This window comes from Pygocentrus nattereri, chromosome 13 (genome assembly GCF_015220715.1).
Source record: "Pygocentrus nattereri isolate fPygNat1 chromosome 13, fPygNat1.pri, whole genome shotgun sequence".
Taxonomy (NCBI): Eukaryota; Metazoa; Chordata; class Actinopteri; order Characiformes; family Serrasalmidae; genus Pygocentrus; species Pygocentrus nattereri.
Genome location: NC_051223.1, coordinates 2905216 through 2933000, shown reverse-complemented (window position 1 = coordinate 2933000; position 27785 = coordinate 2905216). Strand labels below are relative to the sequence as shown.

The following is a 27785-nucleotide window of genomic DNA, read 5'->3' as shown; positions in this document are numbered from 1 at the left end:
AATATTAAACTTCACGAGCAAAGCACGAAGCACATAAATGTAAACAATATGTTGGTGTGGGTGGGTGAGGGGGGGGGGGGGGGTAGCTGCCAGAGGTGGACAGAGTACAATCAGGTACTTGAGTTGAAGTAGAGATACTCAAGGTAAATATCACTCCAGTAAAAGAAGTTCCTCCCTTTAGACCTCCACTTGAGTAAAAGTACTAAAGTATTTACCTTCAAATGTACTTAAGTATAAAGTAAAAGTACTAAAAGAGTAATTCTGGCTCTGATGTCCTGTTATCATTTTTATAACCAGACTGGCTTCATGAACTCATTTCAGGTGAAAGTCCTCCAGCGTCTCTCTTGGTAAACCAGTCTTTTAATAGAACGTCATTAATTAGTGACGCTGACGTCTATTAAAATGATCTCTCTGTCTCACACACAAACTCTCTCTCTCTCGCTCGCTCGCTCGCTCGCTCGCGCGCTACCTGCAGGACACCGCTGTGTCCAGCGTGGAGCAGCAACGTGCCGTTTTCCGTCTCGTGCCGAAACGACGTCATTGGCATTTCAAGATGGCCGCGGACGAGGGCTGGAGGGACGGGATCTTCTCAGCTGCGGGTTTTTAGCCTCCAAACTACCGCTCAGGACTGTTTCGCCGCTCCGTTTCGCCGGTATGTTCGGGATGAAAGGCGACAAGCGCGGATGTGATCAGACCGATGAGCGTCGGCGTTGCTGTGGCGGAAGCGAGAGCGCGCTGGAGGATGTAGAGGAGTAGTGGAGGCTGGCAGCGTCGGCCTGCGCCAGGCTGCTTCCGCTGGGCTTCATCTGCTGTGAAGAAGTGGAGTCGGGGAGATCGCTGACTCTGCAGGTATCAGAGATGGGTTACATGTTCCGTCACCTTCTAACTAGCTGTGTTTTTGTTATAGTGCTTCAAACCTTGGGTGTGTGTCGTTCTTGGACTGGCGTTTGGCATTTCCTTCTCTAGCCCTAACCCTAGCCTTAACCCTAATCCCAGCCCTAACCCTAGCCTTAACCCTAATCCCAGCCCTAACCCTAGCCTTAACCCTAATCCTAGCCTTAACCCTAATCCCAACCCTAGCCCTAACCCTATCTTTAACCCTAATCCCAACCCAATCTTTAACCCTAATCCCAACCCTATCTTTAACCCTAATCCTAGCCCTAACCCTAGCCTTAACCCTAAGACCTAACGCTAGCCTTAGCCCTAATCCCAGCCCTAGCCCCAACCCTAGGCCTAGCCCTAATCCCAACCCTAGGCCTAGCCCTAATCCCAACCCTAGGCCTAGCCCTAATCCCAACCCTAGGCCTAGCCCTAATCCTAGCCCTAGCCCTAACACACCCGCTTCGTGAATTAGGGCGTGTTACAACGTGGAAAACCCCAAAGAAATGCAGGGCGGTGCTGAGCTATTCCAGGAATGAATGCAGTGTGCTGTTGTTGGGCCTACAAAAATGATTGATTTCTTCACAGGTTGCCTTGGCCTGAGGTTGTGATGCACCCTTGATGGACCTGCTGTGTCACTGGGAGGGCTGATGGTGGAGTCAGCAGCTGGAGGCAGGGGTGCTGAGGAAGGGAGACTGCCCTACACTGCTGATGGTCCCGGTAAGCAAGAGGAAATGGACAGACTGGACTCTCAAACTGTAGCCCCGCATGGCGAGAACGACGAAAGCTGTCAGACAGGAGAGGAGAGCAGGCGTGGCCGAGCTTCCGGTGGAGGAGTTCAGCGTGATCAAGCTTTTGCGTGGACAGGGGATGAACAGCATCGGCAGGGCCATACAGGTCCAGCTGTAGCAAAGCTTCCGAACGGTGATGTGGAATGTGTCTCTTGTACAGCGTCCAGATGCGATTCCTCTGATCAAACTAACCCGGCTAGATGTTGCTCTTTGGACAGAAATGGCAAAGTGCTTGTTAATGGTGAGTTATTGTCAGGTTCTGAATGTGCTTCTTTGAACGCTGATGTATCACCAGCATCGTCCACTAGCTTTGTCTTGTGTGTTTCGAAACCTCAGTCACATGACGCAACCCATGATATGGGAGCAGCCCTGCACCAAAATCAGGATGTGTCCAGCAGTGTCAGGCTCACCTCAGGCTACACTTCCAGTAGTACGTTATCCAGTCTGGTTCAAAGGGAAGCCACTAGTGGAGGTCAGGAATCAGGAATGACCTCTAAAAATTGCTCTTCTGAAGCAGACTCTGAATGCACGCTCCACTCTCTCCGGACTTTCTCCCAGAGGGATTTCTGCAGTGAACCCCTTCCATCGAATCCTGAGGACAGGGAGTCGTGTCCTGGTCCTAATGGACAACAAGAAGACAGCTTGACGTTAAAGGACGTGAGTCTGAACTCTAGAAACACATATGAAATTAGCCGGCGCCAGAGCGCCCCAGACAACATGCCCGGAGTCTTGACTGTGGCCTCTTCGGATGCGGCACTGAAGCAGAAAAAACAAGGCCTCTCCGAAATCTTCGGCAGGTAGGATCTCGCCTGACCACCGCGTCTGTCTCTGTAAATTTATGTGAATTGTGTAACTGTGGAGCTCTTAGCCAAGATTGTCCAGTTGTGGTCCTGGAGGGCCAGGGTCCAGCACAGTTTTGTGATTTTTTTTTTTTTTTTTTTTTTTTTTTGTAATTTCCCTGATTTAACTCGCCGTTTAGCTGATGAGGGAAATCACCAAATTCTGCTGGTCCTCCAAGATTGGACTATGACTAGATTATGAACCTAGGGCTTCAGATGATGTGCACCTATTGTACACCTATGTTGCTTGATGTTGAAATTGACTTTGTGATATATCAAATTACACTGTGGAATCAGTAAATCAGGATAAGGACAGGTCTGCATTATTTTTGCCAAAATAATTTCTTAATGCTGGATTACATGAATCATCTGGAGCTGCGATTGTTCAAGATGCTCACAGGACACAGTAAACCCAGGTTTATTAGAGGGCTCATTTACAAAGCCAGTATTGCCGTAAAAGTCAATAAATGACACATTGTGCAGCCCTACTGCAGATTTTTGATGAGTTTCTATCCATAGTAAGACCAATAATTCAAACCCACGTTGTCCCGTTGTAGTCATAGACATTTCCCCACACTCTGCTGACAGCAGTTAAATGCTACAGGCCCCATGTGTGTAATCTAAGAAAGCCGCAGCAGATGCCCATCAGCTGCTGCATTCACAGCTCAGCTGCGGTGTGTAATGCTGCAATAATTCCATTGTTATATACCAAGTGCATCATAATTAGACGTTTTTCCTAGCTGTAGGTTTCTTATACATATTACATTATTACATTCAACCAGTGTTAAATTCTCAAAAAAATCTGTTATGAAGTGCCACTTTTAGATGATGTTCTGTGTTTGAGGTCTCACACAGGCTTGTAGTGAATTGGATGCTTTTTCCTGCAAGTTTCGTGAAATGATAATGAGACCTGTGCTGTAAGCCCCCAAATGCCACAGTCACCTGTGGTGATCACTTAGCCGGTCTGGGCGTGCCGACTAGGCAGCCAACCCGTTGCAGAACAACAGCGCAAGATGAGATGCGTTGTTCTCATTCAACATTTAAGACCCGTCATCTAGACAGGTGAAAAACATCTGGAATCTTGCAAGCTTTCATTTTTGCTGCATGAATCTAGGCTTGCTTCATCACAACTGGGAGCCGATTCCCTTGACATTTTTATAGCATGATCCAAATTAGCCACGTTTGGCTGAGCTGATTTGAGTCGAGGACTCAGTTGACGATGTTTAAGAACAAGAAACCAGGTTGTCCTTCACACTGAACACGCATATTGGGGAAGTGCCAGGCTGAAACTGTGGAATGGAACAGTGTGAAAGCTGTGGTTGGAGCATACTAGGCCAAAATGTCACGCTCTGAATTAAAGTATTGCGATATTTAAAAATGTTTTATGAAGGCGACTTACGACAGTCGTTTGATGTTCTGGATGGGGCTGCATGATTTGGATAAAGTACGACATTTGAAAATTGATGCATATTGCTTTTGCTAAATGCCTTCGAGTATATTGAAAACATATGAGTGAATCCTTGATGTGACATGGTAAAATGTTGGTTTGCTTTATTTATGTAAGTATTAAAAAACAAATCTTAAAATAAGAAAAAGCTAGTGGATGTGGTGACGGACTTACTTGGTACACCATGATTTACGGTTAAGTGATACTTTCTTAATCCCACAAATGGGGAAATTCCATCTCCACATTTAACCCATCTGTGAAGTGAAACACCACATACACACTAGTGAATAGACACACACACACACACTAGGGGGCAGTGAGCACACTTGCCCGGAGCGGTGGGCAGCCCTATCCACGGCGCCCGGGGAGCAATTAGGGGTTAGATGTCTTGCTCGAGGACACCTCGGCCTTGGACTGTCAGCACTGGGGATCGAACCGGCAACCTTCCGGTCACAGGGCCAGTTCCCTAACCTCCAGCCCGCGACTGCCCCATCAGTCGTGGGCTGTGTCATTTCAGCATCAGTGTTTAACAGATACTATTGAACTGTATTTTTGATAGGGGCCTGTTCTCCAGGAAGCAGAAGGAAGCCCAGAGTGCACCTGGTTGGAAGCTTTTTGGAAAGGTACCATTGCGAGAAAGCCCTCCAAAAGACTCCAAGACCATCCAGCAGGTCAGCCAACAACCACTACAAACCTCATTTAACCCTAGTGACCACATCAAAGCTGGGGCAACTGTGCTTTGATCACACTGTGCTTTGTTTTGTCTTATTTTTTCAATATATGTCTTGTAACTGTTTGATCTCCTTGGTCTTTCTTTTCACTTCTGAACGAACTCCAAACTCTTGGTAATGAAAGTGCAATTTAGACTGAACGTAGTGAAGGAATGAGTTCTTTTGAAACAGAAAATTGAACGTTCAGCCTGTTTCTGACTGTAGTTTCCTTACATCAGCATAAGAACTAGTCATTTTATATCTAAACTCGATGCCAATGACACTAGTGTCTCATTCATTTTGACTATTTTTCAAAGAGCCACTTGTGCAGATGCACAATAAAGCAATACGCCATGAGGGGCTGTGCATTACTGTGATTTTATCATAGGAAGGATGATCTAAAACCCCCTTCCGTGGGCTGAATAATGTATTTCCTTCATAATTTCACCAAATGATCACCATCAGTCTTATTTAGCACCAATCCTGCTTTCTACATAGTACAGAGCCATTTGATTCGATTCAGCCTGCGTTTGCCGTGGCTTCTGACTGAAACACGGAACGTTTGAAGCGTGTAATCCGTTCAAGTGACGTTTTTAGACTTGCTGCCGTTTTACAGTTAATCATTGCCGTAAGTACTTTAATTCAAGCCTCTGATATTAATAATGGAGTTGTTTAGGCTGTTGGCTCGCTTTAGCCTCTTAACTAACTGACCAGCCTAGTTCTAGTTGAGAACATAAGTCTCCAGCCCCTCAGTTAAAACATAAAGTGGATTCTTACTTCATCATTCCACTCGATGGTCCATGCGAGCAGCATGAGAGTGTTTTTGTTCAAAGATTGTTTTTTTTTGTGCCGTGACGCAGTAATACAGTGTTCAGTTATATACAGTGGATTTTACAGCATTGAACCCGGCTCAGCCGATCAGATTTTAGTTCTGGATAAGATATGCGACTTGTCCATTCAGTCTAGAGACACTGAGGATGACACCTGGTGTTTTGATTTGTATTATCTCTACTTACACTTGTGCAAGAGACAAAAGTAGCAGAAAACGTCCCTGCAGTAATTTCACTTCCCTTTTAAGAGAATAGTTTGTTGAAAAATCAAAATGACAGTTTTATCCTTGCCCCTAATGGGGTCTTATCAGCCAAGATGTGTTTGGTGTCCAGAGTTTGCTTCTTCAGTTTTGCGCTGGATCTGACGCTAACAAGTAGTGGAAGCTTGTGATGAATAGCGTTGTGCAAGTTTTTTTTATGATGCACTGAAAAACTAAAAGCCAAAAATCATAACTTGCTGAAAACTGTAGTATCAACCATGTTGAAGTCTGGATTTTGTCTGCGCTTTCGTTCATCTGCTTTGTGTATTGGAAGTTTCCATTACTTGTTCACCACATTGCTACACAGAGGGTGTGTCTCAAAACCTAGTGAGCTCTCTTAGTAGCGGCTGTCTACGCAGGGAGCTCAGTCGGTTTTTGAGACACACCCATAGACTAAATTTAGGGTAAGGAGGAAATCATGGAAATTTTCAGGCAAGCTTTTTCCCTCAGTTGTGCATGTAGGGTCTGGCTAGGTTGTATCAGCATGCGTAAGCTCTGATAAGTTTGTCTTCACATTTGTTTGATTGTGTTTACTCACTGCAATCCTAAGATTGGTAGCTGTCCCGCACTATCTCCGCCCGGGCCCTAATCTGCTAAATTTGACCTTCAGCTCTAGAGCCAACACCAGCTTGAGTGCTCAGGCGTCCACAAAGCGCATACTTCTAGTTCTTGCAGACGTTTTGACACATTAGGATTCTGCAGGGTGAAAAGGCTGAAGGCTTGATTAGTTCAGCACTAGGCCAAATGTTGTCCAGGCTTCTTAAGTCATCCTCAGCCGCCCTGTTCTTGGCAGCTTTAATAGTAGACAGAAGCCCTAATGACTGTTAAGTGGAATTGAACGACTGCATAAGGGATCAGGAGAAGACCTTCCTGTCATATGATTTAAAACCTTTTCATCTCAGCACTGCAGCAAGTCAGGGTCAGACCTTCACTTAAAGGAAGATTTAATGTAAGGAAAATTAAATGTACAAAAATTTCCTCCTATCCCAAAAGTAGTTGGTCAGCCAAGAAACACTTAACTGAAGTTTGCTTGCATGCTTTTGTACTGGGAGCAGTGTTCGTACAGCGTTTCTGTAAGTTTGCGACTATTGAAGAGTTTGAGGCAATTATATGTGATGATTTATGCAAGTGCAGTGCTAACCGGGGGATTGTGAGCTTCTATTAGTCATAGTAGTTGTTTTTGTTCTTGTTGTTAATAATAATATTATTATTATTATTATTATTATTATTATTATTATTATTATTAATACTATCACTGTCCTCTACATGAACCTCTTCAGAGCTATAACAGTAAACCTTCAGACACCAAACATGTCTTGGCTGATTGACTACAATTGTGAAAATAAGTTTTTGCTAAATTAATCTTTTAATGGCTAAATTAATGGCTTACTTCACCAGTTGCTGTAAGCAGTGAAAGGTCATAGTGGCCAATCAGTGTTATACATTATACATTATAAATCATACAAAAAATACATAAATATTACCAACTAGTTCTTTTGTTTTATATTTTTAACTGTTATTTTTATATGTTGTATTACATATAAAGTATTCCTTTTAAATCTAATTCTGCTTTAGAACTTACATTCACAGATGCTCCCAAGACTCTGTGTAATTAAACTGTTGCTGCCAAAAAAAATAGGCTTGTTTTCTTCCCAGGGCACCAGAGCTTCCAGAGTTTTCACAGATTTTCTTTCTTTCTCACTGCTGTGTCTTTTTCCCTCTAACTGAGTGCAGTCTCTTCTTCTTTTTTCCTTCAGGACAGTAACCCAGGCAATCTCACATCTGTATCAACACCCAATCTCTTAAGTGCAGGGGTAGGCTTCTATTCCATCAATGCTTACTGTCTGTGTTGTGTGTGCATGGAGCACCGCAGCATTGCTTTGCATTGGTCATTCCAGCCATTGATGTGTCCCTGGAGCTGAAGTGGATGTCAGGCACTCGTGTAACTTGCACTTGCCAGGAATTCATTTAGCAGTTTAAAGCCACCAGACTTGTTAGTCAGGATCGGCGATGTGATTGCATTAGTTACTCTGGGTCATTGAAGGCCTGCGCTGTTGTTCCGCTTTCTTGGCGTGTGTGCTTTCACTTTCAAGTATGTTCCTTCATGCAGTGTCCTTATGTATGCTGTGCTGTAGTGTGCTACGTTCTGCTGTGTAAAACTGTATGAATATAAAAATATTACCCAGGTAGGTTCCTTTCCTAAAGCAATAGTTTGGCTGTAAAGCTTACCTGCCACCCAAATTGTGCTCGTTCAGCAGAGGCAGAATTGGTACCCGAAATTTGATTCTTTAGTTTTGCGCTGGAGTTACAAAGCTAATAGCTACTAATTGAAGATTATATGCATGAATTATCATTGTGCGAAATCCATGCCTATGTAATCATAAGCTTGCCACAAACCACACCATGTTAAGTATTTTCAAATAGGCTAATTTATGCCATATCATGGTGATCTATAACAATGAAGGCACGTTTCAGAGCTGAAACGGCCATAGTTGACACTTCGAAGATGATTTTCTTATTCTTCATGTACGTTCCCCATTATTGTAATTGACTGTCAAAGCAAATCGTCAGGGTTGAGACATTGTCGTCAGACGAGGTGATGTGATGGACATGCACGTGCGCAGAAATCTGATGTTTGATTGACTATAATAACTATATTAGACTCATTGTTCCATGTTAAAAACTTTGGACACCAAGCATGTCTTGAATGATTTGACTGCATTTGTGGTAAGGGAAATTAGTTTTTTGTTGTTGTTGTTGTTTTTATGAATATTACAAAAACCATTTCCAAAAAATTTGGGACACTGTGCGAAATGCAAATAAAAACAAAATGCACAAATGATTTAAACCCTGTAATTCATTGAAAATAGTTCCAAGATAACAACAAATGTTTTTTTTTTTTTTGGATAGATTTATGCCCCTTTTGAATTAGATGCCAACGACGCGTTCCAAAAAGATGGGATGGGAGTAACAAAAGGCTGATAAAGTTGTGAAATGCTTTAAAAAAAAAAAATAAACAAAGCAAAAAAAAACACCTGGTGGTTGATTGGCAACAGGTCAGTAACATGATTGTGTATAAAAAAGAGAGGCTGAGTCTTTCAGAAGTAAAGTTGGGGAGGGATTCATCATTCTGCGAAAAACTGCACAGTTAAATAGTGCAATAATTCAAGAATAATGTTTCTCAACATAAAATAAGAAAGAACCTTTGCTTTTCGTCATCTACGGTACATAATAACGTTAAGAGATTCAGAGAATCTGGAGAAATCTCTGTATGCAAGGGACAAGGCCGAAAAACAGTATTTGCTGGCCCTGATCTTTGGGCCTTCAGGTGGCACTGCATTAAAAACAGACATGATTCTTCACTTAAGAAAAACACCATCTATGAAAACAGTTAATCACTGCATCACCAAAGGCAAGTTAAAACTCTAAAATGCAAAGAAGAAACCACTTATAAACAGGATTCAGAAATGCTGCCACCTTCTCTGGGCCCAAGCTCATTTAAAATGGACTAAGGGGAAGTGGAAAAGTGGCCTGTGGTCTGATGAATTAACATTTGAAATTCTTTTTGGAAATTATAGCCACTGTGTCCTCTGAGCCAAAGCCAGTGTTCATGATGATATAGGGGTGCATTAGTGCTCATGACATGGCTGACGTGCACATCTGTGAAGGCACCGTTAATGCTGAGTGTTATAAACATGTTTTGGCAATATTTGCTGCCATCCAGACGACGTCTTTTTCAGGGAAAGACTTGATTAATTCAGCAAGACAATGTAAAACCACATTCTGCATGTATTACAACCACATGGCTTCGTATTAAGAATCCAGGTGCTAAACTGGCCTGCTTGCGGTCCAGACCTGTCACCACTGAAAACATTTGGCATCAAAAATATGATAAAGGAGACCCCGAACTGTTGAGCAGCTGAAATCCCTGTTGTTAAAAGAAGAGGTGGTTAAACACAGTGGTAAACATGTGCCTAGTCCCAACTTTTTTGGAACCCGTTGTTGGCATGAAATTCAAAATGGGCATATATTTTTCAAAAAACAATCACATTTCTCAGTTTCAGCCTTTGATTTATTGTCTCTGTAGTACTTGCAATGAAATATAGTGTTTAAATGATTTTGTACATTTTCATTTGCATTTTGCAAAGCGTCCCAACTTTTTGTGTGCGTTTGTGTGTACGTTTTTCTGCGATATTAGACAAACATCTGCAACATGCCTGACTCAAGTCGTGCTCATGTTCATCTTCGTCTTATTTGGCCCGTCTCTTACTAGTTTATTCGTGACTTTGTCTGAATGTTTTGAGGAGTAACTGTTTGTGAACATTGAGGCAGCATCTTTGATTCTCAGTGCTTGTGGTGTTTTTCAGCCAGATGTGAGGTCTGAGATTGTGCTCCAAATGGTAAAAAAAATATGTAGAGGAAACTACATTTGAACTGGACTACACTCAAAACTATGAACGTGCCATACATGTGGGACAAAGCTTGGTTTGGGTTCCTTTTGATGAGTTTTACATCTGCTGCTTGAATTGTTCAGGCTCGGAAGTCTCAGAACTTGGTGGAATACTGTGGCATTTTTCAGTCTAATCTTGGCCTGCAGCATATGGTTGGTTACCATGAGCAATAATTTAATAAATAAAATAATAACAGCAATTAAAGAATAAAAACCTGGTGACTCGAAACGCATGTTAAATAGAAGCCATTGGATATGTGCTTCAGCTCCTGCCCAACGGCTCCTCTCACAAGTCAAACTCATAACATTACAATTGAATAAATTGACCATATGCTGTAGATGCAAGTAAGAAGTAGATTAAAAAACATCAGTGTTGCTTTAAGCTTTGTCACGTCCTTCTAACTCAACATGCTGTGCTTGTCATAATTCTTTCACATGGCCACTGCACATCATGGCCTACAGCCTCCAGCCCAATCCAACCATGTGATCCTCTTGTCAGCTTTTTCCTTCTTGCCTTCATGCACAACTCCCTGTATTGTTATCAAAAGCATTGCTACATCACTTCACCCTTGCACCTCCATTCCATGTGCTTGTCTTCCATTTTTGAAGGTCTAACATGCACTACACAAGAGAGTCACTCTGTTTTTTTTTTTTTTTTTTTTTTTTTTGTTTTTTTTTTTTTTTTTTTTTTGTTTTTTTTTTTTTGTTTTTTTTAATAATATCTGCAGGAGTATGAGGCCAAGACCAGTAAAGGAGGTCACAGCCCGCCCCGGCCTTCCCAAGGACGGCGTAAGAACCTAGAGTTTGAACCTCTGTCCACCACAGCACTCATATTAGAAGACAGACCCTCGTGAGTATCATTTAAAGCAATAGTTCTGCAATACAAATACATTTTACATAGTTTCCCCCTTTCCTCAAGTGTAGTTGCTCAACCAAGATGGGTTTAGTGTCTGAAGTTTGCTTGTTTAGCGTTGCATTGATGTTACAGAAGTGAGATGTCTTCGCTGATCCACTGTGTTCAGGGTAAATGTGAAATTGTGGGCGGCGCGGTGGGTAGCGCTGTCTCCATACAGCGAGGAGGGCCTGGGTTCGATTCCCCGGCCGGGTGACCGGGGTCCTCTCTGTGTGGAGTTTGCATGTTCTCCCTGTGTCTGGATGGGTTTCCTCCAGGTTCTCCGGTTTCCTCCCACAGTCCAAAGACATGCAGTCAGGCCAGTTGGACATGCTAAATTGCCCCTGGGTGTGAGTGTCTGTCTGTCTGTCTGCCCTGCGATGGACTGGCAGCCTGTCCAGGGTGTATCCTGCCTTCCACCCGATGACCTGAGGGAGAAGCGGCTTAGAAAATGGATGGATGGATAGTTTTTTCGTCAGGCATGATTATATTAAGAGTGGTCCTACCAGTGATCATTTCTGTGTACAGTAAAGTTTAGCCTTTTTTAGACATATTTTGAGAAGTGTTCATTAAAACAGATGATGATAGATAAATGTGATATAATTTAAGTGACACTTGGCATTAATAATTTTGGCATCCTTTACATAAAAATAGGTAATGAGTTTTCTTATGTGGAAGAATGAAGTGCACCCCTATATTACTGCTTCAAACATGTCATATTAAAATCAGGTGCTACTGATTAGAGCACCATAAGAGAATGTCCTGGAGGGGCCTGTCATATGGTGTGGTTTGTATTATAAGTGTGTAGTATAATCATGCCTAAACTAAAAGCTCTCTGAGGCCTTGAGTAAGAAAGTTGCCAATGCTTATTAGTCTGGGAAGGCGTTTAAGATATCCAAAATATTGGACATCAATTATTCCACTTTCCAGAAGATCATCTATAAGTGGAGAGGATTTAAAACCTCTGCCAGTTTGTCCAGGCCAGGCCATCCCAGCAAATTTAACCCAAGAGCAGACATTAAGATGCTTAAAAGAAGTCTCTGAGAACCCCAGCAAGTCCACTCGTGGTTCCTGTCGTGTATCTATCATTGGAAAAATAAAAGACTGTGCAAATTTGACCTACGTGGGTGTTGGGACAATGTGCAATGGCAGATGAGTCAAAGATTGAGTTGTGTAGCCACAGTACTGAAAACCAAAGACAGCAGTTGATCAGAGCAACCACCGCAAAGGACAGTGTTGGAAATGTTGTGGTTTGGGGCTGTTTTGCCACCTCAGGGTCTGGATTACATGCAGTCTTAGAATTGTCTATAAATTCTCTTTCATTCTTAGAGAGTGCTTATGGAGAATTTGAGACCATCTGTAAAAAGTTGAAGCTAACGAGGTGGACCTTCAAAGAGGATAACAGGATTATACTTCCAAACATACAAGTAAATCCACCAAGGAATGGCTCAGAGGGAGAAAATGGAGGGTTATGGAATGGCCTTGTCCAGAGGTTGGCAACAAGCAGTTCTGTAGCCATAAGAAATTTTAGGTAAAAAAAAATCCTCATTATTTTACTACTACAGCCTTGCTGAGTGTTCTTACACAGAGTCCTAACACTGTTTAACACAGTGCAAAAATAAATGGTCTTTAACACGAGTTAATTTGTAAATGGTTTTATAGGCTGCTAATTCACCACCTTTCATAACCCTGAAAATGGGCATGAAGACTGATGACACAGTTGGAAAGTTACACAGTGGCGAGGCTGAAGTCAGCTGCTCGTTCTCCAGCCTTTTGTTCAAGTTGTCTTTTTGTACCGTAAACGGTGCAGCAGTTACGTTCTGGCTTATGCACCATTTAACGTGAAATAGGAAATGGGAAGCTGGAGAATGAGGACAGTTTACAAGAAACTATTATACTATTCTAGAGGAAAAGTTTCCTGCTGGAGATGCGAGAAAAGCAGCTGTAGCTGAACAAAAGCTTAAAGCAGAGGGCAAAGTAAGTCTGTTTTTATTTGCCTTGTGTTTTTTAGCCTTTACTAGGATATTAGCACATACGAAGGCATATTTACAGCCAGGATAGAAAAACGTTACTTCAGTAAAATGGGCATAAAATCTTGTGGATCCCACGGTGGTTTGATTATTGCTGAAAGGAGAAAATGGCTCTTGGGTTTGCCGACTCCTGGCCTAGTCCAGATCTGAATCCTTTTGAAATGCTGTGGGGAGACTTGAAATGGGATGTACTTGCAAGAGCTCACTGAAACATTGCATCTTTCAAAGAATTCTGCATAGATAAGTGGGCTGAAATTTCTCTCTGTAGAGGACAGAAACTGGTAGACAGCTATAGAAAATCCTATGTAGAGTTTTTGCCAAAGGGGCAGTACAAGTTACTGAAGCTAGGGGTGTACTTACCTATTATATAACATTAACTATACGTACACTATTAGAAATAAAGGTACTTTGCAGGTACATTTTTCATCAATGAAGGTACAAACAATGTAGATGTACCCTCAAAGGCACAACAATGGTTTTAAGGTCCAATGGTTTTAAGGCCTTATGTAAGTTTCTCCCACTGGAAAAGTACATTTACGCACCTTTCATAGTCTAATGTTTCAAAACAGAACAATAACAAAAGACGCCTGGAGACGGGACGGGGTGTGTGGAGTCTGTACAACATAGAAAATATCATTTCAATGAATTATGGTATAGTTATGTTCCCTCACTAAAGATACTGAGATGTACCTTTGAGGGTTAGGGTTAGGGTTACCACCCCAGAGACAGAAGGGGTACTGCCCCAGTGACCGTTTCATGCCTTTATTTCTGAGAGTGTACGGTCATGAGCTGAAGGTTAGGGAACCAGCCTTGTGACTGGAAGGTCACCAGTTTGATCACCAGAGCCGACAGGGCGTGACCGAGGTGCCCTTGAGCGAGGCACCTAACCCCTGACTACTCCCCGGACTGCCAGGCGCTCCGGGCAAGTGTGCTCACTGCCCCTAATGTGTGTGTTCACTAGTGTCTATGTGCTGTTTCACTGCACTTTCCCTGTTATGGGACTAATAAGGGTCACTTAATTTAATCTTAACAGAAGATCAAATGCTGATATATCAAAAAAAGAGAAACGTGATGGGGTCTGCTTACCTTCCAGTGTGTAAAACTCCAGACATTGCTATGGATACCTCTCTGAGCTTGGCACCCTGTATTTGGTTACTTAGATCTTGTTAGTAACTCAACTGGTTATGTAGCCCATTAGAACATACTAATAGGTCTGAATGAAAACAGCTCTCAGTACCATGCTGGATCTTTCAAGCAAAACGACTTGAAAGCATAATATTTTGTAGGTTTATAAACAAAGTTGTCTGCTTACTATTTTCCTGATGTATAGACTGTAGAGAGACCTCGTAGCATTAAAGGCTCACTGGCCTCTGTGACGTACCAGGACACTGCACAACACATGATGAGCTTTTGTAGGATGTGCATTGCACAACTTCTAAATGTGTATTCGTTGCACTGCCCCTACAGCACAGGGTGTGGTGTATAGTGAGTGGTGTAGCATTTACTCTGGCAAGGAGATCACGTCTTGCAAACAAGGGTCTAAAAATAAGCCTCTGCTCAGATGACGGCTCTTGTGTTTCACTGTGTGGGTCTCCCCAGCCACCCCACACTGCCTCTGTCTTCAGGCACCTATTAAGAATGAATGATCGATGAAATGTGAGGGCGCTTCTTGATACAGGAGAAGCACAGATAAACTTGGAGTGACAGGTGCTTTGTACTGAATAAAACTTGTTGGTTTTGTCTGTATGGACACGATGATGTAGGACCAGTTTATTACTTTTAACTGTGTACTTGACTTTGTCTTATACCTATATGCATTGGTCATTTTATCAGGCACACCTTCCATATAGATGCACTTTTTAAAGTTATCACTTCACTGTCTATAGCTGTATCTTTTGCTGTATAATACTTCAGCCCCCTCTAGCCTTTTCCTCCAATGGAAAAGCACCAACACAGGGCGACCAGTGACTAAAATTAGGATATTTTGAGAAAAGTATAGTAACAGTTTATCATGACAGCAATAAAATATCATAATGAGCGTGTTGTGGTTATCACAGGTACAACTGCGTATAAAGACCTGTTTAATTGGATTTAGTGCAACACAACATTGTACTAAATACTGAATAAAAAAAAAAAGATAAAATAATCTACTGGTATGTTGTGCCAGTTCTAATTTACCAGACCTTTTAAATAGTGTTTTTAAAAATGTGCTAGATGATCGTGATCTATTTTTATATTTCCCACGCCTAAGCAGTGGCATCCTAGTGTGTGTTGCACTAGTATGTGTGTATTGGGCCCAGCAGTTTTTTGTCTGCATCAGTGTTGCTGCTAGGTTGAATACGGTGTAGTGGAAGTTCAGTTGAATTGGCATTTATGATCCTGAATTAACCATCCAATATCAGCACCTGAGCTCACTAACACTCTTGTTGCTGAATGCAATCTGATCCTCATGGTAACGTTTCAACATCTAGTACACAACCTTCCCAGAAACGTTGAGGCTGTCGCAGCAGCAGAGTGGGGACGAACTCCCTATTAAGGCTCTTTTTCATAAGAGAATTTGCAGGCTGATTTGGACCTTTGCACATATAGTGTATGTCCATAATGAAATGGATAACTAAAGGTTCAAGCTTGTAAACAGTCATTAGGTGCATGTGTGTCGAAAACGCTGCTAATGATGGGTATATAATGATCTTTTCAAACATTTCAGTGTTTTCCGCTGTCTTGATTTGCCAAACTTGCACTTTTCTTTCAGCAACCTTCCTGCTAAGCCTGAGGAAGAAGCTCAGCGCCACCGGCAAGAGTATGACGAGATGGTGGCTGAGGCTAAAAAGAGAGGTAGAAACTATCCATCAATTGCACCAATAGCTTATGTTTGTGTTGGTTATCCTGATCTAGGCCTTTCCAGCCTTATTGGAACAATGTCTTGTTTAGATATTGTGTTTAATGTTCCTCTGTACAGTGCCTAAAACGCTCAGGAAAGACAATGTGAGGACCAGTTTTGGCTAATAGGCATATTATGGAATTAAAAGTTTCAAATAAAATAATAAAATCCAGAATAAAACAATTATCAAGTTGTCTAAAATGTGTTGCAAATACAAATAATGAGAGTTAAATCAAACCTAATTTTCTTAACAGCTACTGCTTATTTTCTCTTGTTCTGGTTTAAATTCATTACTTGTTTTTACCAGTTGTTGCGTTGATTTTTATTTATTTATTTTTCTTACTTTTTTTTTTTTTTTTTTTTTCTCTTTGATAATTTTCCTGATATAATTTTTTTTGCTTCTACAATTTTTCTTTTGCTTTTGGCACAAAATGAACTCCATAGCTTAATGCTGTTGTTGCTTTCTTTCATCATTCATACTTTTCTTTCACTATTAACATTATTAGCAATGTTAGCTTTTTTTTATTTTGGAAAAGTAGGTCTTTAAAATGGAAACTGTAGCGTTATGTAAGATTGGTGTTGTCTGTGAGGGTAACTGCCAGCTGTTTATACTCAGAGCTGAAGGAGGCCCAGAAGAAGAAGCAGCAGATGAAGGAGCGCTTTAAGCAGGAGGATAACATCTCCAGTGCCATGGTTGTCTGGAACACTGAGATCCTGCCCAACTGGGACAGCATGTAAGCGACACTTGCTCCAGTTAATGCTATACTTTACAGGCTCTGAATTCACTAGTGGGCAAATTAAATGAGCAACTCCGACTGTAGAAAAATGACTTGTATAGTGTTTTTAAGCTGTTGGGATCTTCCTATTAATATCTTTAAAGGAACGTCTGTGGCATTCAAGTTTTTTGAAGTTGCAGTTTATACTTGCGTGAAAATGAACTAATTTCTTCTTTGCTTGTTCAGGCGTGGTTCTCGCAGGGTTAAAGATTTGTGGTGGCAGGGCCTTCCACCAAACGTCCGGGGCAGAGTGTGGAGCCTGGCCATCGGGAATGAGCTCAACATTACTCCAGGTATCATTTATTAAGTATTATTTTATTATTGTGGTGTAGATATCTAATTTAGTTTTTGCCTAAATTGCCTGAATTTTGACTAAATTATAACTGTGTACTGTATCCATCAAAAATTTGGAATTACATGTCATGTATTCCGTAATCATTGGCATCTTTTTGTGACTCCTGGCTTGAGATTTGATGTCCGCGTTTGAAGTATAATGAATACTGGATATTAATTTTCTGACTTTCTCAGTTTCTCAGTCTCTTTAGACTCTTCTACAGCTCTGTTCATGATTCTGGGCACATCTCAAAGTTCTTAGGGTCCAACCTTATTTTATTTTTTACGTTTTATTTGAAATGTGACGTTGCACCAGAATATCATGTTAAATATTAAATGGTTTAATATTAAATATTTTTTATATTTAACACTGATTCCAATATTTCTTTCAGTAGTGATTCTAAACTTATTTCCTTTCTACTACTCCCACACACTGCTGCTCCCTGTTGACAGAGCTGTATGAGATCTTCCTGTCCCGGGCCAAGGAGCGCTGGGGGACGTTTAGAGACACGGGCTGTGAGGTGGAGACAGAAGGTACGTCTGGACCCACTGTAGTACAAAAAACATAAACAAACATCATAAATGGAGCACAATCGCAGGATGAACATTGCACTTAGTTACTTAATAAATACATGTATTTAAATACATATTAAAGCCACGTTTTCAACATTTTATAAAACCACTAAGCCACTTGTGGCTGCATATTTTCACAATAATTTCACCCAATATTTTTTTTGTTTCCACAATGTGATAACGCAGCCTCTCATGGTTTATTCAGCATATCACGAGAGATAATTAAAACAAGATATTGCAAAAACCCATGAGCCAGATTACTGCATGATTCAGAAAGTTTGATGGGTTACTGTTATGTGTCATAAAATTAGCCCCATCATTTTACTTTTTGTCTATATGACTTTTGTTTATACCTTTTTTGATGTTTAATGTCAGCGTGAATGAAAAAAAATAGAACTAAAGTGTAATAAAATGTAATATTTTCTACTTTAGTTAAGATGAAAAGATACAAAAGCCTATAAGTCTGTTAATCTAACGTCATGTTTGAAGTTGGTCTTGTATGAGCGTCTCAGGCCTGCTCAGGTATGATGTTTGTCTACACCTTATATTAGTAAAGTCCAGTCTTAGTTTTCTAGCTGTGCTAAGGCTTAAGCCTTGGAGCTATAAAAGGACACTGTATGTAAGGGGGTGTGTCATTTTTTCATAACAAATCCAGTAAAATGTTAGTAATAACTTGCTTCTATTAACTGAATAAAATTCTTAAAATATTAATATTAATGGGCGGCACGGTGGCGTGGTGGGTAGCACTGTCGCCTCACAGCAAGGAGGGCCTGGGTTTGATTCCCCGGCCGGGCGACCGGGGTCCTCTCTGTGTGGAGTTTGCATGTTCTCCCCGTGTCTGCGTGGGGTTCCTCCGGGTTCTCTGGTTTCCTCCCGCAGTCCAAAGACATGCAATCAGGCCAACTGGACATGCTAAACTGCCCCTGGGTGTGAGTGTCTGTCTGTGTCTGTCTGCCCTGCGATGGAGTGGCGACCTGTCCAGGGTGTATCTTGCCTTTTGCCCGAAGACCGCTGGGATAGGCTTCTTTCAAGTGTGTGTGATGGAGAGAGATGCATGTGTGAACATCAGAAACCTTCCACTTCCCTATAATTGCCTTTTCTTTAGTTAGTTCCTTATCAAGCTTGCAGCTTCAGTTCAGTACTTTCCATTTGTTCTGCACACCAGAACCTAGGCTTGCTATCAACACGTTAATTTGATGCGTTCTGTTTGTCATCTGTCCTCAGCTTGTTGTTGAACTCGCGTTCACGTGCATTTAATAATCTGATAACTGCAGAAAATCAAATTTTGTCAGTAATCCCATCACTGCATTTACATCCACCTGAGTAATCAGATATTGTGAAACTCTGGGTCTCAGGCAGCAATCAAATTTCTGCTTTTCAACCAGCCAATAAACTCGCAGAAGATGTGACATAAACATAACAGAAAACTTGAAAAAAACTTTAGAAATTGGCTTTTTTGTAAACATCACGCCACTTTAGGACTTTGTGTTTGTTTTCAGCTCCTCTCCAAAGTGTTTTGCTACCACCTCAGGACATCCACCGTCTGTTCTCGCACATGCATAGACTCAGAAATCCGAGTAAGAGTTTACATGCACTGGGAAATCTGATGACTGAGCTAAACTCCAGCTCTTTTCATCTGATTTCCTAATTGGATTTCTAGATCGGAATGTGGTGTTTGCATGACCATTTCAATAATAAGATAAATGCAGAAATCTGATTATGATTGGATTATTAAGTGCATGTAAATGCACTCATTGGTTTAGCAAGCCTCTAGGAAAGGGGTCACCGTACACAAAGGTCTGGTGTGGCTGCATGAAACCTGCATGCTGCACCAAGCCTTGAAAACCTACAGCTACACCAACCCTTAGCGGATAAGCCTGACCGCTGTAGGAGGATTGGATGTGTATGTGATGGCGCTTGTATGTGACGTCAGCGCTGTTTTGTCCTGGGCCACATCACTAGGAGTTTAATATGGTTTGAATGTAGTTAATTGGTCTCTGAACCAAATATATTGACATTTAGTGGCTTTTTAACCATTTCCAAAATATTTTGTGTTTTTGCGAATAAACAAAAGCCCAATTTGTATGACGAGACACAGCATGAGCTGTGTAATGCTACACACTCTAGCTATATATTAATCACTATAGAGTATTTTTAAGGTTTAAATTATGACTTCAGGGGTACTCTTATCTCCTAAGTCCTGGTTTGTGGTTTTCACTATTAGAATGATGGAGAGTTGCTCGCCCATTGGCTGGCACTGGCGCTGTGACCATACTTAACTCCAGTATTCCCTTTGATCATAGCTAAACCACCACAGAGGCTGATGATTCTGAATAAAGTCACAGTCTTGTTCTGTTTTCTTCATTACCACAAAGCTGTTATTTTCATGTAGCCTTAATCAGTTCCGTTGACTTGCTTCTCTCGCTTTTGTGATGCCCACAGTAGAAAGCGGAACATCAGTGGCAGACCGAGAGTCCAGCCTAGATCTGATCAAACTGGACATTTCCCGCACTTTCCCCTCACTCTTCATCTTCCAGAAGGTATGTAAGATTTGTGGTCAGATTCATAAATATGTGGATGTATTGTTGTTTTAGCTCTCTTACCAGAGTTGAAACGTAAAAGTTCTATTTTGAGAATATTTGCATCCAAATCAGGTGAACGATATAGAAATCCCAACCATTTTCATACATAGCATCCCATGTTCAGAGGCTCAAAAGTAATTGGACAAATTACCATAGTCCTACATTGAATTGTCTTTAACACTGAAGCTGAAAGTCTAATATGCCAATATGCTGTGGTAGTTAAATAACAGTTAAATTGACAGTTAAAATAACAATTATTATTATTTGTTTTTATTTTTTTTTAGGGAGGGCCATATCATGACCTCCTCCACAGCGTGCTTGGAGCCTACACCTGTTACCGGCCTGATGTGGGATATGTGAGTATTGCTTGCTGAGGGAAAGGAAAGAAAGTTACTACTGTGATTACACTTTTTTTGAGAAATCAATGGGACTCCTTTACCAGCCATTTCTAAGAAGAAATTTCTTCTTAAAACAGACGATTGTGACATTTGCCAATGTTTTCTAATTTGGCTTTTGTTCTTAGGTAAAAAAAAAAAAATCTACACACACTCGAGCACAAAGATGTGAACGTAGACTTTTTCTTGGGACCTTTCTCCAGAACTAACTTAAGAAAAACTTAGAAATATATTGATGAATGAGGCCCACTGTTACATTATTTACTTCGCTGTCATCATAGTACTGGCACAGCTCTCATCCATAGCCTTAATGATCTGCCCCTATTCCCTGACTCTGTGCAGTGCATCTATATTCGGTAACGGCTATACTTTCAGTATGGTCAATCATAAAATACTCATTTCATTACTTTCCATTGTTGGTCTGTCTGGCATCATGTTATTTTGGTTCACATCTCATTTTATTGCTACTGGGAGGCATAAATCAATCGCAGCTCTGATTACTCAGGGAGTTCCCCAAGGCTCTGTTCTTGGTCCCTTGTTATTTATTGTCCTTATAGTGCCCCTTGGAAACATTTATTTATTTCCATGGCCTCAGTCTCTATTGCTGTGCTCGCTATACACAGATCTATGTTGTCTTTAAACTCATAGAATCATTCCCACTGTCTCCGCTGTTATCCTGTATTTAGGAGTTAATGCGTTGGTTGAACTCTAACCTTCTTAAGCTAAACATTAAAAGAATGGAATTTCTGATTGTTGGTACCAAGTCAGCCAACTGTCTCAACTATCTCAGTCTCTGCCAATTGAGTGCATTCTTGTTACTATGATACTACAATCAGCCCATCCTCTGTCGCATGAAACCTTGGTGTACTATTTGACCCATGTCTCGCCTTTGTTCCACGTATTAATCGCTGCCTAAGTCTGCATTTTTCCGTCTTTGCGATAGTGCTAGACTTAGCTCTGATGCTTACCTTTGAAGATGCTGAGATCCTGGGGTATTCTTTGCATACATCTGAGTTAGACTGCTGCTATTCTCTGGTCTGTGGTTTAGCTTCTAAAACTTTGTTCTCTTCAGTACATCAAAAATTCTGCAGCCAGAGTCTCAGTACCCACATCTGCCCTTATTACTCCCATCCTTCATCAGTTACACCAGCTTGTGGTTACAGAATGAGTCTGTTAAAAAATCCGCCTGTTAACTTTTAAGACCTTACACCTACTTATCTTTCCGCTTTGTTACACCCTCATGCCTCGTCGTGCGGTCTAAGGTTCTCTGATTCTGGTCTTCTAGCTCTTCCTAGATTCAGGCTTTCAGGCTATGGGTGGCAGGTCTTGTAATGTTGTTGCCTCCACCCTCTGGAACCCCTTACCTTCACCCATTTGTTTGTCGACCTCCCTTTTCATCTTCAGCTAAAAACTTCTTTCACTCCCTTTTGATGTATCTTTTTTTCCCCCTTAAATTGTAAGGTGGCTTTGGGTATATAAAAGGTGCAATATAATAATAAGTAATAACTAATTGTCGCGTAGCTAAAATGGCTTGTTTGTTCAGTGTTAATTGGTATACATAGCTCCAGTGCGAAACAACAAAAAAAATATCTTGACTGACTGATCACATTTTGGATTAAGCGGAAAATGATGGATCAAATTAAAATGACTCTCTTAAAGATCCCAGACAGTGTGATTTAAAAATGCATCTAACCTGTTCTCTGAATTTGTTCACTTATAACTTGTGTTAGGACTGCTTGCATATATTCATCCCATGTTATTTGCAGTGTGTGCTTAATCGTTATTTGGGCTGATTTTCAGGTCCAGGGCATGTCCTTCATTGCTGCTGTGCTGATTTTGAACATGGAGGAGGCTGATGCGTTTATCGCCTTCGCCAACCTCCTCAACAAGCCCTGCCAAATGGCTTTCTTCCGAGTTGACCATGAACTGGTACAAGCTTTTGAACTCATCTTTTGCGCCGTGTTTGTTTGTCAGAAGATTTTGGGTGTGATTTACTGTTGCTGTGTTGATTTTCTAATTACAGATGCTGAAGTACTTTGCAGCATTTCAGGTATTTTTTGAGGAAAACCTTCCAAGGCTGTTCAGTCACTTCCAAAGCTCCAACCTTACCCCAGATCTCTATCTGATTGACTGGTAAGTGCAGGTTTAGTGCATGTATTAGTGTTTGGAACTATTTGATTTGATGTAGTATTTAAACATGTATAGTCGCGTAGTTAATTACACTCACTTGGCAGCACATTCGACATTATCTGATTGGTATGAAGTAACACTATGCTTTTGTATAACTTTCGATAGCTGCATCTTCTAAAAGTTAAAGTTGCTCCAACTGTCAGAAATCGATATTTGTCCACCTCTGTCCTCGGGTACAACTAATGCATATTTATGCTCAAAGGATTGCTGTCTGACCTCAAATGACTAATTAATTCCTCCAATCCTACTAATGCACACTCATCCACAGATGTGCAGCCTGAGAAATTGTCTCCCAGTGAAAGAAATTTAAAATACAATCCTGTGCTTTTTCAGATAGTGTGCAGTATTACATGCAGGGGCATAAAAAGCATCTGCGTATTAATGGAAAGGGGTTGACTCAGTTGCATTGATTGTTATAAACATTATATTTATATATATATATATATATATATATATATATATATATATATATATATATATATATATATATATATATATATATATATATATATATATATATATAATGTAAAACTCAGCTATTTTAAAAAGTTTAAAAATTAAATCCAGTTTTGTTTTTGTCTAAATTTCAGAAATGTATAATTCATTTTTCAAGTCATGCATTTGCATTCAGTGTTTAATTCTGAATGTTACCAGGATTATCCGATGAAATCGAAATTTGGGATTTGATGATCAGTCATTTCTGATAGGACCATAATTGATTGATTTTTTTGGTTAGGTCAGAGATTTACTCCTCTACCCTGAACGGTTGTGTATATGTATGCAGGATCTTTACCCTCTATAGCAAGTCTTTGCCACTGGATGTGGCATGCCGTGTGTGGGACGTGTTCTGCCGTGACGGAGAGGAATTCTTATTCCGGACGGGGCTCGGCATCCTGCGCCTGTATGAGGAGGTTCTGCTATGCATGGACTTCATCCACATTGCCCAGTTCCTCACACGCCTGCCTGATGACGTCTCTGTTGACCGCCTCTTTGGCTGCATTTCTTGCACACAAATGACCAGCAACAACCGCAAGTGGACCCAGGTCTGTTCCTCATTCAGCTTCCCAAAGCACAGAGATAACTCTCCTCACCTTCTGATGAAATTCACCACCTTGAGATCAAAATTGGTCACCTAAGGCATTTGCGCAGAGGTTTTTTGGGGGGTTGGGGGCTGAGGAGTGGAAGGGTCAGACAGTCGAATGACGGACAGCTGCAGAAGTTCAGAAAGACTTTTTGCTGGACTGCATTCTTTCCCACCCTCATTCTGTGAAGACCCGCCCCTACTCTGCCTCTGATAAGACTGGCTTTGACCATGATATTCTTACCCTAACCATCTCAGTGAGTACTAGCCAATAAGAGGCAGAATAGTTCAGGTCTTTTATGAATGCCGGTGGGGAAGGCCGCAGTATGTATCTCTTCATTCTCCAGAGCTGAGGAGAGACCAAGGTCAATTGTGCTTATTCTACTACCTCTAGCAGAATAGAGTTAAATGAAAACGGGCCAAAGTACATTGTGTAAATTTAAAAAAAAGCAGCAGTCATCTTGAAGGTTGAATTTCATCTATTTTTTTGTTTATTTTAATAGACAACAGTATCTAGAGAAGAGAGAAACTGTTGCATCGAGGCTAAGGGAGGATACTTTGAAGAATCTTTATAGAATTTTGTTCTGATTTATTTAACACTTTTTGGTGGTGTTTCATAGTTTTGATCTCTTCATTACTGTTCAATAAATAGGGAACAGTAAAGATAAAATCCTACTGCGTTATCATGGTACGCTTTTGATTACTAGTACATGAAACATGATCTGTTAATATTGTTTCTCAGCTCTATACATGTACAATTCTCTCTATAAATTTCATATATATATATATATATATATAGTGAAAATATTAATGGTGTCCATCTTTTCCTTTCTTTTCCTTTTTTCTTTTTAGGTATTTAGTGCATTAATGAAGGACAAAGAAGTGGACAAAAGCAGCAGCCCTTCCCTGAAGAGCTCTTGACCCATCTGTTCTAAACCTCTGTTCTTGAAAGGTTTTTAATAATGGCAGTGGTGTAAGTTAAAGCTTGCAGGCTTTAGAGCAGTAAAAGTCACATTGACTGCAGTAAACTGGCTCTCTCTGGAACAGGTGCCAGGATTAGACAAGCAGGAGGAAAACTGTGATTTTTGTAGGGCTAGCTGTAGAACATAAAGGAATACACCAGCATTCTTTGCAGCCTAATCTCTTTGCCCCATTCGTCACGTACTGAAAATTGAAACAGACACAAACACCTTTCCTTGTACTTGTGCAGCTGCCCGTTGGCATTTATAGTGGATCGAAAAACGATCAATATCAGTAATCAGTCATATTAGTGACAGATTAGGTAGAAGAACTCTGGGGTATCGCTTTAACTCTATATAATCTGTAAACAGTTACTTTTTAATTTGGTATGTTCTCAGACAGGGCACACAAACGTGCACCAGGAGAATGAGTGTGTTCCACCAGCCTCCAAATGTGCTTGTAACAATCAAGTTGTTTGCTGCAATTTTATTTTGGAGAAAACTCCGAAGAAATGTTAAATCAACAGCTGGCGTGCTGTATAACATTAGGCCAGTGCTCCTATCGGTCATCTCTATTGTAAGGAATCTAACTGTATAGCTGCTTTTTTCACATATTGAATACATTGACTAATAATGTACTTGAAGCTGTGATGCTTATGAAGGATATTTGTTCTTAATTCAGACAAACTGATTTGTTTTTTGCAGTTAAGCTGAAAGTGGTCCATAATAAGCTTAATAAGCACTTTCCTGGTCTAGCAGTTAGTGGCTGTTCCATTCCGAGACTTTATTCAGGTTTTTATACAAAACCAATGTGCAGTTTTCCATCCCATCCCAAAGGCTAAGTAACACTTAAAGGAGAATTCATGTGTTTTTCAACCTGATCTCGATCCAGTAAATAAGACGTTTGGTAATCAACAATGTGTTACACATTAGGCAAATGAAGACAAGGTTGAAATTCATTGAAATATTCCTTTAAACTGTGCTGCTTTGGGAAAAAAAGGAATGCACTTTCAAATGTGTACATAATTTCCACTTGAGTAAAATACATCAATGCAGCTATTGGCAAATGCAAATATACAGGGTGATTCAAGAAGATTCATACGATTAAATGATTTCTTTCACTTCTAAATCATTACAGAACAATTTTATTAACGAGTATATTAGGTCATTTTATTATGTGATTCTACAAGGGCTCAGTATGAACCTCCTCCAGCTGTGTGGACAACATTCGTGGGCTGGAGGTCAGGGAACTGGCCCTGTGACCGGAAGGTCGCCGGTTCAATCCCCAGGGCCGACAGCACACGACTGAGGTGTCCTTGAGCAAGACACCTAACCCCCCAATTGCTCCCTGGGTGCCGTGGATAGGGCTGCCCACCGCTCTGGGCAAGTGTGCTCACTGCCCCCTAGTGTGTGTCTACTCACTAGAGTGTATGTGGTGTTTCACTTCATGGATGGGTTAAATGCGGAGGTGGAATTTCCCCGTTTGTGGGATTAAAAAAGTATCTTACAAACTTAACAAAGCCACAGTCAAATTCATCCCATACTCAATTGAGCGTGTCAGGTGTCGTGGCACTCGCAGCTCTTTCAGTGGGATTTTATAGGTCATCCAGCGCTGTGGAACCAGCGTCGAACGCTCTAAGCTGTTGGAGGTTCAGTGCCGACGAAATTCCCATCACACAGTTAAGACTTATTGATGTGGAGAACACTGAACGTTTTCTGCTCAGGGGTCGCATCTCCTCGCAGACTGAAGGGAGCCAGTCAGAAACTCTATGACCCCCCTCTTACAATTTGTAGGTGATTGGTTCCTCGGCGCCTTGGAGCTTTGAAATCGGATGAACCTGAATCCCCCTGTATAATGTAGTGCTGATGTTAATGTGGGAATTCTGTACGTTTCTTTGTTCAGTGTGGTAATGAGAATTCCAGTTTTCCATGTGGTTTAGATTTGCTTCAAAAATTGGCTGAGACACTAAATGATTTTTTTTTTTTTTATTTAAGATGAATGCTTTATGCATCGCACACATTCTGTTTTGTCTGATTTCTCTGTCTCTTTTTGACCAAAACGTCATTAACAGATCTTTTTTTTTTTTATTGTGGAATTGAGTTCCAGTGACTTCAGTCTTTCTGGAGGTGCATTCATGAAGACTGATTTTTAAAAATGTAGGCTGTATGTTGAACCTCTGAACTTCTTTTCTACTCACGCCATCCCTTTTATTGTACAGTTTTCATACTGGCCGAAGAGGAGAAACTGTAAATATACGACGAAATACCACTAATATGACGCACATGTAAATAAACCTGAAAATGTGCCCCCTGTGTTTAGCCTGTTTATCTAATGTGTGCAGTGACAGTGTTGTTGCTGCATGTAGTACATGAGAAAAAAAACAACAAAAATTATTTTATTTCATCTTTCGCTGAGAACAGTTTTACAACCTTTGTTAAAAATAATCTAGAGTCATGTTTCAGAAGAATAAATAAAAATTTGTGGGGAAAAAAGCAGTCAGAATCGTTCACAGCGGTGGGACGCAAACCAGCATCTGAACTGATTAATGTCTAAAAACAATCTTCCATCATGGGATGATTACAGATATGCGGCAAAGCTTGCTTTTGATATTTGATATAAGGTTTCTGCCTTGTGTTTTGTCACCTAAGGAGCCCTGTTGGTGACATCCTGTATAAATAAAAACAATGCGTGGCCCAACTGAGCAAGGCACGCGATCAAGATAATTAAGTTGTGGCTATGACTTTGTAAAAAAAGTGGGAATTCTAATGCATGGCCACGACTTAGCAAGGCATGATCTCGTTCCCCCGCGTTACTAAGTCCTGGCCACGACTTAATTATCTCAATACTAAGTCGTTATTTTTATTTATACATGATGTCACCGGTAGG

General features: G+C 40.9%; 1 protein-coding gene across 4 annotated transcripts; it reads left to right on the top strand.

The window, feature by feature from the left end:
* Window positions 1–451: 451 nt before the first annotated feature.
* tbc1d12b (TBC1 domain family, member 12b) lies at window positions 452–26151 on the top strand. Of its 4 annotated transcripts, none has more exons than XM_017704480.2 (15): window positions 452–849; window positions 1468–2467; window positions 4516–4627; window positions 7514–7570; window positions 10935–11056; window positions 15881–15963; window positions 16626–16743; window positions 16972–17078; window positions 17572–17652; window positions 20137–20231; window positions 20558–20629; window positions 22469–22597; window positions 22692–22801; window positions 23643–23901; window positions 24792–26151. In XM_017704480.2, exons 2-15 carry the CDS (start codon window positions 1530–1532, stop codon window positions 24858–24860), a joined length of 2352 nt encoding a protein of 783 aa, XP_017559969.2. In that variant the 5' UTR covers window positions 452–849; window positions 1468–1529; the 3' UTR covers window positions 24861–26151. The 4 variants fall into 4 exon arrangements, with proteins under 4 accessions (XP_017559969.2, XP_017559971.2, XP_017559970.2 ...); XM_017704479.2 differs by having other exon boundaries at window positions 453–849; window positions 20134–20231; XM_017704482.2 differs by lacking the exon at window positions 7514–7570.
* The last annotated feature ends 1634 nt before the right edge of the window (window positions 26152–27785 follow it).